At 38.0% G+C, this 12,786-nt stretch overlaps 2 protein-coding genes across 2 annotated transcripts; both read right to left on the bottom strand.

The window, feature by feature from the left end:
- Positions 1-2,786: 2,786 nt before the first annotated feature.
- Positions 2,787-3,236, bottom strand: LOC149374393 (uncharacterized). The gene has a single exon (XM_089593682.1). The coding sequence runs from the start codon at positions 3,234-3,236 to the stop codon at positions 2,787-2,789; it is 450 nt and encodes a 149-aa protein (XP_089449808.1).
- Positions 3,237-3,598: 362 nt separating this feature from the next.
- On the bottom strand, positions 3,599-5,176 carry LOC149374392 (uncharacterized). Its single transcript, XM_089593681.1, has 2 exons — positions 5,132-5,176; positions 3,599-5,047 (listed from the first exon to the last, which is right to left on the bottom strand). Exons 1-2 carry the CDS (start codon positions 5,174-5,176, stop codon positions 3,599-3,601), a joined length of 1,494 nt encoding a protein of 497 aa, XP_089449807.1.
- Positions 5,177-12,786: the final 7,610 nt, after the last annotated feature.

Here is a 12,786-nt window from a genome sequence, read left to right as displayed (position 1 = left end):
ACAAATCTAGAGTAAAAATACAACACAATATCAAATGACAGGACATGCGAATGTACTTTAAAACTAAAGAAAGGACAGTCATACATCTTTCCCGCACCTTTCTGTGAATGCAATTAATCTCCTTAAAAATCAAAGAATAAAAAATTATTATTTCTTGAAAAAGCCAAGAACTTAATAGTTCAAATGCAGTTAATAAGTTAGGAGTCATACCATACAAACAGTCAAAATCTAAAATTGTTTTACGTACGAGTCTGTTGATTATTACAAAAGTCTGCGGTGTGATAGTACTTAAAATAAATAAAAACAATGAAACTGCTTTAGATTATTTAAATTGCATTGTATTTTTTTCTTTAACACGCTATACATTCCCTAAGTAAGCCACACTTTTAGGTTTACTGGGCAACTAAGGAAAGCCAACCTAATGCGACGTAAGCGTCTAATGTTAAAGTCCCATTTATGCCAAGGTTAACTGGAGGTAGGGTAATTTTGCTGTCAAAGTAGGCCCTACCTAACACCCTCTTATACTTTCTGATAGGGGAGTAATGGTGTGCGTATTAGAGTTCATTCCTGCGCTGAAGAAAAAAAGATTAGAAAAATAATATAGATATAAGCACTTCTTCTTATCTCAAAAGAGAACACTTATACACGAGGAAAATTAGCGTGAAGTATCTTAAAACCAAGCTTAAACCACGCTTGTGAAGGACCTTATGGTAGCAAAGGTGGACTCTAGCTGCTTACTCGACCTTTTAAGGGTGAAAATAGAGCATGTCCTTACCTCGTGGTAAGCTGGGAGATGGCAGAGGAGACTCTAACTACTTAGTCTACCGTTTGAGGGATGCAAATTAAGTGCCTATTTTCAAGCCCTCTGGGCCTTATTATAGAAAGTAGTGTTAAAAGTCGTCAAAAACTATAATAGCCAAAAACCTAATACGCTAGAGCTGCTCTAGTTTAGCCACTAATAAATAAGCAATTCCCACACCCAGCTTGCTCTCCTACATGCGCCAAGAGAAGGGAAGGTGATTCACCTACTCCTGCCCTTTCTTTCTATTTTTGACATCCAAATTTTACAGAATTTTATTATAACTTAATATCAATATTAAGAAAAAGTATTAGTATTATTGAAAAATGCTAACCACTGTTTGCTTAATCATTTAAACTTGCGGCAAAAAAAGTGGTAAGAATCGCTTCGATTCATTAACTTCGATGAAGAATCATTTTAACTAATGCTCGGATGAATAAGTGATCGGTGTGTTACGATATATCAACTAACACTGATATTTCAACATCAGTAATAAAGGCTATTTTCATAATAACTAATAACTCAAATATAAGTGGTATAAGTTGAATATATAATAATAATAATAACAATAATGATCATAATAATAACAATAGCAATAGTAATAATAATAATAGTAACAATAGTAATAATAATTATTATAATAATAAGAGTGATAATGGTAACAATAATAATGATAATATTAATAATAATAATAAGAATAAAAATGATAATGACAATAATAGTAAAAATAATAATAGTAATGATAATGATAATAATCATAAGAATAATAATAATAATAGTAATAGTAGTTATTGTCATAGTAAGAATAATTATGAAATAATCATACTTTGAATATAACGAGTTAACGTAACTAGATTTACAGGTAGATTCACTGTTTATAATAATAAAAAAATACTACAGAATTTAAGTAGAGTTATAGTTAACATGGTTTTTGCTGCTTGTTGTTAAAGAGGCAGTCGGCTCGTGGTACCCTGGAAATTTGGAAGTTCCGTTACCCTTATGAAAAGCAAAGGAACTGACTTTCTCTCGACATTCCTGAGTTGGAAAAAGGGGAAGAGTTTAATTTCCTATATTTCTTTACATTTAAAAAGTGATTTAATTTAACCAAAGTAGAAGTTTCACTATTGCAGTATGTTTATAAAGTTTTTTAAGTGATACAAAATAGTAACTCGGTAAATCATGAGCCTGCGAACATGAATGCTAAAAATTGGATAATCTTTCAAAAGTTAATAAGGTTGCTTACCTAAGTTGACCGTATTCAATATCCTATCTTGTGTTCAGTTTTGAAAATTTTTATTGAATATGACTTAGCGCCTACAGTACAGAGTTGCAGACAATTATAGCACTTCTGTCGTAGTGATCTCCCTCAGCTCCTTCTTTCTTGGGTCCTCGATCGTCAGTGTGTCAGCCCGCGAGCGGCTCGGCAGCTGCGCAGGAGCAGTACGTACGCAGAACGAAGGAGGGCGCGCGTGCCGTCATCTTGTCGGACGTTGGTCGCGGAAAACGAGCCGAACAATCTGCCCGCATCGCTCCTGGAGCGACATACTAGTCGCCGCCCGCTAAGGCGGGTCGGCCTTCTCGACCATCAGGGGGTGGCATTGGTGGACTGGGGTTCGCTATGGGGAGCAAGGCCAGTTTGACAATCGGTCGCACGTACTCGCCAGTTGCTGTCTTCGCGAGTAACGGTCCAGTTCAGCCTCTGCTGGAGTATATTAAGGTACTCTCGGCTCCAGCGTGACCAGAACTGAGCCCGAATGGCTCTTACGAGGTCCCAATGCGAGAGAGCGTCCAAGTTCTCAGTGGGAGGCCTGGGCTGGATGATGGAATCGAGTGGGGCTCCAACAAGGAAGTGGCCTGGTGTAAGTACCTTGAGGTCGGAAGGGTCGCTGGAGAGCAGTGTCAAGGGCCTTCCGTTGAGCACCATCTCAATCCCAACTAGTACGGTGGAGAATTCTTCGTAGGTCAGATGATGGGAGCCCATTACGCGTCATAGGTGGCCTTTGACTGACTTGACGGCGGCTTCCCAGAGTCCGCCGAAATGTGGAGCTCCAGGGGAGATAAAGTGCCAAGCAATACTTTGCGAAGCGAAAGAGCCAGCAACGAGGTCCCAGTCAATCTCCGCAACTTGTAACGCCTCGAGCAGCTCCAGATCAGCGCGGCGAAAGCAAGTGGCATTGTCGCTCCAGAGTTCAGAGGGTCGACCGCGACGACCGGTGAACCGAGCGAGACCGCCCAGGAAGGTGGCTGTGGAGAGATCTCCGACGAGCTCGAGGTGTAGGGCCTTTGTCGTCATGCACACGAAGACGGCGATGTAACCCTTCGTAGTGCGTATGCCTCGTCCTTTTGACGCAAGTACTGAAAAAGGCCTGGCGTAGTTGACACCCGTGTGGCCAAAAACGCAGGAAGGTGTGACTCGTGAAGCTGGTAAGGGGGCCATCATCTGGATCGCGGAGCGAGCCTGGAGTCGGGAGCATACGACGCACCACCGCAATTGAGCCTTGATTCTGCGTGGGCCACCGAGAATCCATGCGCGCTTCGCCGCGTAGATGCTAGTGACCCTGTATCTGCCGTGAAGAGCTCGAGTATGGGCCCAAGAAAGGACCAGCGAAGATGAGGCTCCGCTAAGAATCGGTAGATGCCGCTCTTTGTAAGGTAGCGAAGAGAAATCCAGCCGCCCGCTGACGCGCAGAGCGCCATTGGTGTCAAGGAAAGCCGCAAGAGAAGTCAAAGGGTTCCCTCTTGGCAATCACTCGCCGTTCTGCAAACGCGCATGCTCTTCGCCGAACGTTTTCGATTGGCTCAAGCGGACGCAGGCAAGGAAGGCATTTTGAAGCTTAAAGAGGCGGGGGTCAGTGGTGAGAGCACCGGCAGGATAGGTGAGCGATGCAACTGGCACCGGACCCACCGTCGAGTGCGCACGAGAACGATAAGTAGAGTGTTAAGCTTGGAATATCGTTCAAGTATGCTTGGCTCAGCCAGATGGGTGGCGTAGCAGGCCAACGGCAGGGGTGTCACCTCTTGAAGTGCTTCCTGGGGCCAGGCTCGGTCGTTGTCGGCAAGCCACGGCGGACCGTCCCACCACAGGAGTTGTTGTCTGAGACCGGACATGTCCGCGCTTCGAGTGGCCACGTCGGCTGGATTGGAGTGTGACGGCACGTACCACCAGGCCCTCGAGGGTAACGTGTCCTGTATCTGGGCCACGTAGTTGTTGACGAGGGCATTTTTGGTTGGCTGATCGAAGCGAACCCAGTGCAGCACAATTTGCGAGTCGCACCAGGCGTGAAAGCGCTCAATCGGAATTGCTAGTTCTTCGGCCGTCGAGTGCAGAAGCTTAGCAGCCAGCAGGGCGGCGTAGAGCTCCAAGCAAGGAATGGTCATCCGGGCCACGGGCTCGGCCATTGGCTTAAGAGTGCAGATGGGCACCAGCTTCGTGCGAGCGAGGAGGATGTGGCAGCGGACAGAACCGTTCGCGTCCTGGAGTCTAGAGTACAGGACAGCAGCCATCACGTGGCGGCTGGCATTGGTAAATACGTGCAGGTGAATGTCCGCTGACACGACCGTTCCGATCCAACGAGGCAGGGATAGACCGGAGATGGCCTGGAGCTTGGCGGCAAAGGCAGTCCACCTTTGAATCATGGACGACGGAGCAGACTCGTCCCAGTCCAGGTTGGCTTGCCATAAGTCTTGCAGCAGGAGTTTGGCGTTCAGCACGATCGGCGCAAGCCAACCGCATGGATCAAACAGGCCCGCGAGCGCTGCGAGCATGGTCCTCTTGGTGGTTTGGTGCTGTATGAGGGGAGGTGTTAGCAGGAAGCAATCTGATGGTGGGTCCCAGCTCACACCGAGCTTACTTACGAGACCTTCAGCGCCAAGCTGACACCAAGTGAGCCGCAGGCGCACGTCGTCGGAGAGGTCGTCCAGCAGCTTGGGCACATTGGCTACCCACTTGCACAGAGGAAACCCACCGGCTTGCAGAAGTTCGATTAGCTGGTCACGAATATGTCGAGCCGTGGCGATGTTGTCAGCACCGGAGAGTATGTCGTCGGCGTAGCGGTCTTTCATTACCACGGGAACTGCCTCGGGCCAACGGTGTCCTTCGTCCTCGCACAGCTGCTGCACAGTGCGCAAGGAGAAGTACGGTGAGCACGAAGCGCCATAGCTGACTGTCAACAGCTGGTAGTGCGTGGGCGGTTGGTTTGGATCAGGGCTCCACAAGATACGCTGTAGGTCGACGTCACCCTTATCAATCTAGATCTGACGAAACATCATGCGGACGTCGCTGCAGAAAGCGATTATGTACACACACACACCCGCACACACGCACATACGCACCCACATGTCCATGCAGGCGCGTAGACGCTTGCGTGCATCACTCATTGAAAAGAAGAGGTTAAATGCTAACCTTGATAAATCGCCCGTATTGCGTTTGCTCTAGTCATGACAAGGTATAGGTACACCCGTAAGGAAGGCAATGTAGCCGCCGCTACTGACGAAATAACCACTACCAGCGACACGGCTTCATGTTTGCCGTGGCCGTATGTATGACAAGCGCTGGACCACGGGCTATGCGGTGGCCTTGGCAGCCTTGTATTCAACTTGCGACGCGGATGCTCGTGAGGCACGCGTTAATGGCGGCACGACCTCGTCGTGGCCATGATCAGGCAACGCAAGCTGGACCGCGGGCATGATGGCGGCCGCGATGGCTTAATACAACCAACACTTTGACATTAGTAATAGTGTACTCACATGATGTTGTGTGCTGAAGACTCTCCTTGTCTAACACCTGCTCTGCAATGGTTGCTGTTTGTTTCTTACTTGCTCAGAATCCGGCTCGAAAGACCAATGTTCAGTTTTGAAAATCTTTATTGGATATGACTTAGCGCCTACAGTACAGAGTTGCAGACAATTATAGCACTTCTGTCGTAGTGATCTCCCTCAGCTCCTTCTTTCTTGGGTCCTCGATCATCAGTGTGTCAGCCCGCGCGCAGCTTGGCAGCTGCGCAGGAGCAGTACGCGTGCAGAACAAAGGAGGGCGCGCGTGCCGTCATCTTGTCGGACGTTGATCGCGGGAAACGAGCCAAACATCTTGTTGCTTGCTAACAGTGGAGTGTGTACCAGTTGCTTCTTGTTATTTGTGACAGTTTTGGTCTTCACTATAAATTTCGCTTATTTACATGAGTTAACTCTTAGTTATTTTGAAGATTAGCTTTGTGTTAGTCAATCCTAATCTAAAGTTATATTCACATTTAATATGACGTTTTGTTTTAACTGTTCTTAGTAAAGCTTTTAGATCTATGGTTATTTCATTCTTGTGAATCAAAAAATTTTTAGTTTGTTTTGCGTTTCTGGTTAGCATAGACAAGCGTTTATGTACATGAATCATTATTATGCTGCAGGTACGAGTAACTTGCAGGTAGCTCTTCTCTCTTCAGATGCACATTGGTCCTTGCTCAAAATACTTTTAAAACAACATGGAAAATTTCTAAGGAATAAGTGGGGAAAAAATGTATAAGTTATTTTAGTTTACCGACACTACACGTTATTATCACTCTTAATCTTTGTCATAACTTTACATTACACTTGTGCCAATCTGAGTTTTGTTGAGAATCAGTGCCAAAATTCATCTTTTAACTTGTTATCTTCTATTGATGGTCTTGCCCGCACGTGTAATTTGTTTCATGTCAAATAAAAGATAATAAAAAAATAAAGTTTCATAAGGTAGTATATAAAAGCTTCTATAAACATATTTTTATAAGTTTTAAGAAATTTCATTCAGTTGTTGAAGTTATACTTCTCTGAGTGCATTTTGTCCCACGAAGTAAGTCAACAACAACAGTTTTCAAAGAGATTTGAACCCCTGACCTCTTGCACACTGGGTGAGCCCCTCACCTACTCTGCTTTTATCAGGTTGGATATTTGAAAACTCATTAATTCATTTTACTTTACAAACTGTAAATAATTTTTAATGTGAAATTTTGCTTACAATGTGTTTATTCTTTTGCTTTTATTTTACATTAAATAAATAAGTTATTTAATAAATTATATCTTTTTTGTACTTTTTTTCACATCAATTTGAAAATTAGCATGTATTAGTAGAGCAATTTTTATATTTAACAATAAGCATTTACCTACTTATCTTTTTTTTGTTATTTTTAGAATAAACAACTTATGGTTTATACATTTTTACACTTCTTTAGGATTTTCATGATTAAAAAAAAAAAAAATATGTATGTACTGTATAAATAATTTTTTGTCCAATGAAAAAAAGGAAGAAAAATTGTAGATCTATTTGGAAATAAAGCAAGTTTACCTTAAAGTTATGATTTATAAAATCAAATTAGGAGGCTTATACAGATCTTATAAAGGTCATTTTAAGTGATTTGTCCATACGATTACATGTTAAATTGAAAAATTTTTAAAAGTATACATGTAAAAGAGGGTACAACTAGAAGGTCTGCAATTCTTTTTGGGTATTACCAATGGTAATTCTGGTATGATTGATGCTTTAATAATATCTGTCAAAAAAACCTATGTATGATGAACGGCCTGAAGGGACATTTACTGACACGTACTACTTTGGAAAAAGCAGTACTTAAGGATTGTTTGCCTTAATTTTTTAGATACATTTACATTTTTGATATCAAATATGGACTAAGAATAAGTATATGAGTGTATGCCATAAATGTGAGCGTGATATTACGGATGTTATTTGCGTAGGCAGTAGGAAATTGTTGTGCAATCATCAGAAGATTCGATAAAAGTGCACAGTCTTGTACTGGCTAGCCTCCATATTGTTTGTTTTGTATTGTGCCATCATTAATGAATTGTTGATAATTATTTAGATATTGATTATTGAAATATTTTTTGAAACTACACCCAACTAACGTAAGTATACTCTTTCCAACGATAATTGCTCCACCTTCGTATACAATATCCTTTTACAGAAGGTATTTTTATACTTATATTATCTGCCACATAATTTTGTAGGAGTAAGACTTATTACTTGGGTACCCAAGCATTCACTATTCACTGGTTTGTTCAATGGTTCTTATGAGTATAGTTTAAAAAAAAATGGGTACCACTAGTCAAAAATCTTAAATGTTGCTTACATTCAACTGTTGTAAAAAAAATTTTAGTTTTTAAATTAGAAAAATGTATATTTAGTTCTTGTCATATTTAATAATTTTCTGTATTATGGTTTAATTTTACCATCGATTTTATTATTAATTATTAATATATTATAAACTTAGAACGAAGCATAGATTTTTAACAAAGATCACAGTGTATTAACAAAAATTTTTGTATGATTCTATTAAGACTTAGCTGTTAATCAAATCAATTCAAAGATAAATTTTACTTTTTTTAGGTATAGTAAAAGTGTAGGAGTGAAAAACTTTCTGCTTATTTCTTTCATTTCTTTTAATGAATTGTCCAATTAGAATTAGTTTTGTTAATGAATTTTTATTTTTTACAGCAATTCACTATGTCAAAATAATTAATAATTTTTTTTGTATTTTGTGCTTGAAGTAATATATTATTACTTCATCTGTTTATTTAAGAAATTACAAAAATTAAATTGTAATGTACATCTAATTTACCGATTCACAGTTTTCTTTTTAGGTAGTATTTTATACTGACCTCTAACTTTTGAGGTATAGCATGTTTATCACAATTTTGTAAATCTTTACGTTTACATTTTATAACCTTCTTATAAGCATTTGCCTGTATGTCTTCTCATTAACATATTAAATGAATAAAGTATTCATTATACGATTGCATTTGACTTTCAGTTAAACATTAATTTTGTGGACATTCCTTTTTGCCGTATACTTACTTGTGTGGTGTGTATGCATTAGCTGTATGCAGTGATGTTTCACATTTATGGACACAAAAAGTTATATTTTATTCTCATTTTGTTTTCTCACAGCTTTTGTTCTTCTATAGCTTGCTGGCATAGCATGGCTACGTTTTATTGAACCGTTATATTGGGGATGACAAAGTGTAATGGTCCTAAAGTTGGAACCAAAAGTTTGGGCTAAATTAATAAGTATAGAATTACAAAAACTCTCTCTACTATTAATAAGTTCGTAAGGCACTCCATACAAAGCTATAAAGTAAAAGCTACTTTTTCAAAAATTTTAGCCGGATTATATTATCATTAGTTATCATCGATTTTTTTTTTGTGTTGAATTTTGTTCTTGGCAATTGCAACATTTTCGTACAAAATTCCGAGCATAGAGGCTGTTGTAGCATTACATAAACTTCTGTTGTCTTGTATTATTTAATAAATGAGCATATTCACCGAAACATACAGTTATTTTACTGTTTACATGACTCAGTTCTTCATGAATTGGTCTGGGCAATATTCTTCTGGACAAATTGTCGATTATTTTACCCTTCCTGTATATACTTAATGTTTCTACATTCTTAGTGTCTATTATCTTAGCTAAAACTGCTAAGCACAAGTGGCTATCTTAAAGCAATATTCAAACTTTAATTTTAATCTAGTAATAATTTATTGTTTCTAGAATAAAGCATCAATTTAGCTGAATAAGACTTTGCAGTATCGTTTTTCATGTTCGTTCAACATTTTTGTGTACCTAATGTTTCAAGATGATTTTTTTTGGTTCTCATCAAAGGTCTTTGCATACTGCTTTTCTTACTAATGTTAAAGTTATTCCATCCAGAATTTTCTTGTTCTTCTAACACTCCCAGTGTGGCTGTAGGATGAGTAGATGGTGTTACTTTGCAATGGAGCCTAATGCTGTTTTCTGAATGCGCCTTGCTGGTAAGCACTTGAACAAGAACCGTACTAGGTAAACCACTATACATTTTGTTTTTCTCTCTAGCGTCTTTATCAACTTTTTTTTCATAGTAGAAACATTCTGCTCTTTCTATACAGTATCAACATTATCTTATATTACCATAGATGCAGCTTTGAAGCGTCTTGTAGGTAATTTTTGACTAATTGGATAGCGTTTTTCTTCTATTAATTTTTTAGAGTCTGTGAAATGGTATCGTAAAATATTAGAAAAAGTTTTTGAATTCTAAAAATTTGCATTGTTTGACTCTGGTTTGTAATTTTCTGTAATCCCCTTTGTATCTGTCAGTTCTGATGGTATGTAATAATCCCGATGTAAAGAGTTGTCAGAAAGACTTATATTTTGCAAACTGAACTTTGAAGAATACTCCTTATTACTTTTTTTATCAGTACTGTAGATCTCACTTTATCTTAGCTATTACTTGTCTTTCTGATGTACGTGATAAGTCTATGTCAAATTAAAATACTACTGATTTTCGAGGTACAGTCTCAATTTTCGTATTTGCAGAAGTCGTGGCCGTTTGTAATTGAATTAAGGAGTTAATATTCCTTTTAATCCACTGGCCTTAGTAATAGCTGTTTGTTATTACTTATTATCTGTTTTTGTTGGCATAGATAATGTATCTGGTTAAGCGTTGAAGTGGCTAGAAAGTAGAGATTTTTTTTCTTTAGGGTATCAGTGGCTGCTGGCTATCTTCGTCTTTTAATATATTTTTGTATCTTCGAAGTCTGATATCACCATGGCTCTGTCAAAAGTAAGTGAGCTTGGTTTTTTTTTAACTCGGAGCTCAAGTTATCTGTGAGCTATTGATAGTTAAGTGCGATCTCTTTGCCCCACTCTTATTTCTAATGATATAATAAGAGGAGAATTTTTAGAGCCCTTTTTTTTCTTTTACTATCTGCTTTGCTGTAGTAGTAGATTCAAGCTTATTAGAGCTTTGATTGTATGTATCACGAGTTATATTATTACGTGCAATAAATGTTTTTGTTTGTTGGAGAGTTTTGAAGATAGGTTTTAAAAGTAGCATATAAAACTGTAATGTTACATAATTACTTCTCTTACTGTTGGAGCTTGAGCTGGTAGAGTTACAACTGCTGCTGTTGCTACTGAATGTTGATAATTTAAGAACTTTTCTACAACCCTTCTTTAAATACATATTACTTTTTACGGTACTCATTTCGTAAGAATCAGCGGGCTTACGTGATAAAGCATCAGCGTTTGTATCTATATGTGTTGCTGTATCTTTATAGTCTCACTCCCCATCGACATGAACAACTTATTATAATTTAATTTAATAATTTAATTTAAGTTTAGGGCTCATGGTCACCATGAACTGATATTTTTCATGTGTTCAAAAGTGTAAAAAATTTTGTGTGGCATTGATTACTGCTAAACACTTTATCACAGTAGTAGAGTTACTTATTTGATATTTATTAAGAGTGTAAGACAAACATGTTATAAAGTAGTTCTTTTCTGATTTTCCTTGTCATTGAACAGCATCAAGACGTAAATTAAATGGATCGGTAGTGAAAATGAATGGTTTGTCAATATCGGTACATGCAAGTACCAGAGGTTCACACAGGGTTGATTCTAAATTTTTAAAGGTCTTTTTAATTTTAGTCTTATTAAATTAAGGACATTTTCTAGTACAGTTTTAAAAATATTATGTCTTATATTATGTGAGTCCTAGAATGTGTTTTAATGTTTTCGTAACTTGTTGGCATTAAAAAACGTTTAACTGCGTTAATATTCTTGGGACTTTGCTGTACCTAACGACTACATATTTTATGGCCTAAATATGTCACTACATGGGTTAAAGATTCGTATTAATCTAGCTGTAGTTGTCATGCCAAATTTGATTATCTATTATTGAATTTTCTTGGTTTTATTTAACGCTCTTTTAAAGTCTTGGTATACGTTATACATATAATGTCACCTAAATCTATCGATAGTTTGATGCTTTGTAATTAGAATAGTACCAAATAATAAGTAAATGCATTGCATAATCTAAAAAGCATACTTGAATGTTTTTAATGTTCGTAAGAAGTACTAAAAGCTGTTTTCGGCGATTTTCTGAAAATACTTTAATTTTATGAGATTCATCAGCTAGATCGAATACTAAAAAAAATGTAGACTCACCACTTGTCTCTAATATCTGTATTATTAGGCAATGATTAAGCATCAGAGAGAGTTTTGGCATTTTATTTCCTATAATCTATTAGAAGACAATATCTGTTTTTTCCATTGGATCCTGCCTTTTGTGGGTGATGCGCAACGGACTAGAATATTATATGGGCTAGAAGAGTACTTCTGACTCCTTCTTCAAATAATTTATCGGTCAGAGTTCTAACTTTCCTTATTAAAGTGGTTTGTGCGGGATATCTTCATTGTTTACTTAAAACATGCTTGTCGTCTGTTGTCAGTTTATTATGTTCTACGTATGATGTACGTGAAGTAGCATCGCTTTTAATGTGAAAAAGATATAAATAAACTTTTTCTACTTTGCAAAGAAGATTATAACTTAAATAATTATAAAGATGCTAATGAAGTTTTCTGAAATATATTTCATTTTTTGTTGCTGTTGTGATGCTGGGAATATTGTCACTAAAATCTAAATCGAAAAAATTTTCCAAATCATCTAAGTCAAATGGTACGAGATTTTAAAGATATGCTTGTCCGTGGCCATTCGTTTGCGTTGCAGGAATTTCTATTAAAACTCTCCTAACTAATATCTGATACCTAGGGTTTTGATCACTAGTTCCTCTTGTGTGCTAAGAATGTTGAGTAAACGGCAGAGACTCTAAGTTTTATTTATCAATGCCAATATTATCAGTCATTTTGTAACAATTTTTTTGTTCACTGATATATTCTGTCGTTGTATCGAGCAACTTAGGTTCACGCTCTTTGTCACAAGTTATTGTAATTCTTCCTTTACATGGAACTGGACTTGAAAGTCACTGTTTCAGTATCATGGCTTTTACTTTATAAGAAAGCATGGCTCGTTATTTAACCAGAAAAACGTTTCCCAATACTCCTGTCTTACTAAGTGGTGCTTCTTGTGACAAGATATGAAAGACGTCATTTTCATAGAATATGTATTAAGTGTCACTGTACCTATTGTTATAGTATTGAAGGAGGTTAATCAAATGAAGACAACGTTTTGTA

The sequence above is a fragment of the Copidosoma floridanum genome, unplaced genomic scaffold, assembly GCF_036245765.1.
Source record: "Copidosoma floridanum isolate Cflo_tuat_1 unplaced genomic scaffold, Cflo_Japanese_pri ptg000020l, whole genome shotgun sequence".
Taxonomy (NCBI): domain Eukaryota; kingdom Metazoa; phylum Arthropoda; class Insecta; order Hymenoptera; family Encyrtidae; genus Copidosoma; species Copidosoma floridanum.
This window is presented reverse-complemented; position numbering and strand designations above follow the sequence as displayed.

Excerpts from the sequence above, each read along its gene's own strand:
- LOC149374393 (XM_089593682.1), bottom strand. The coding sequence starts at position 3,236 with ATGGCCCCCTTACCAGCTTCACGAGTCACACCTTCCTGCGTTTTTGGC.
- LOC149374392 (XM_089593681.1), bottom strand. The coding sequence starts at position 5,176 with ATGAGTGATGCACGCAAGCGTCTACGCGCCTGCATGGACATGTGG. Across the intron at positions 5,048-5,131 it reads GCGCCTGCATGGACATGTGG|ATTGATAAGGGTGACGTCGA; the intron begins GTGCGTATGTGC and ends CGTCAGATCTAG.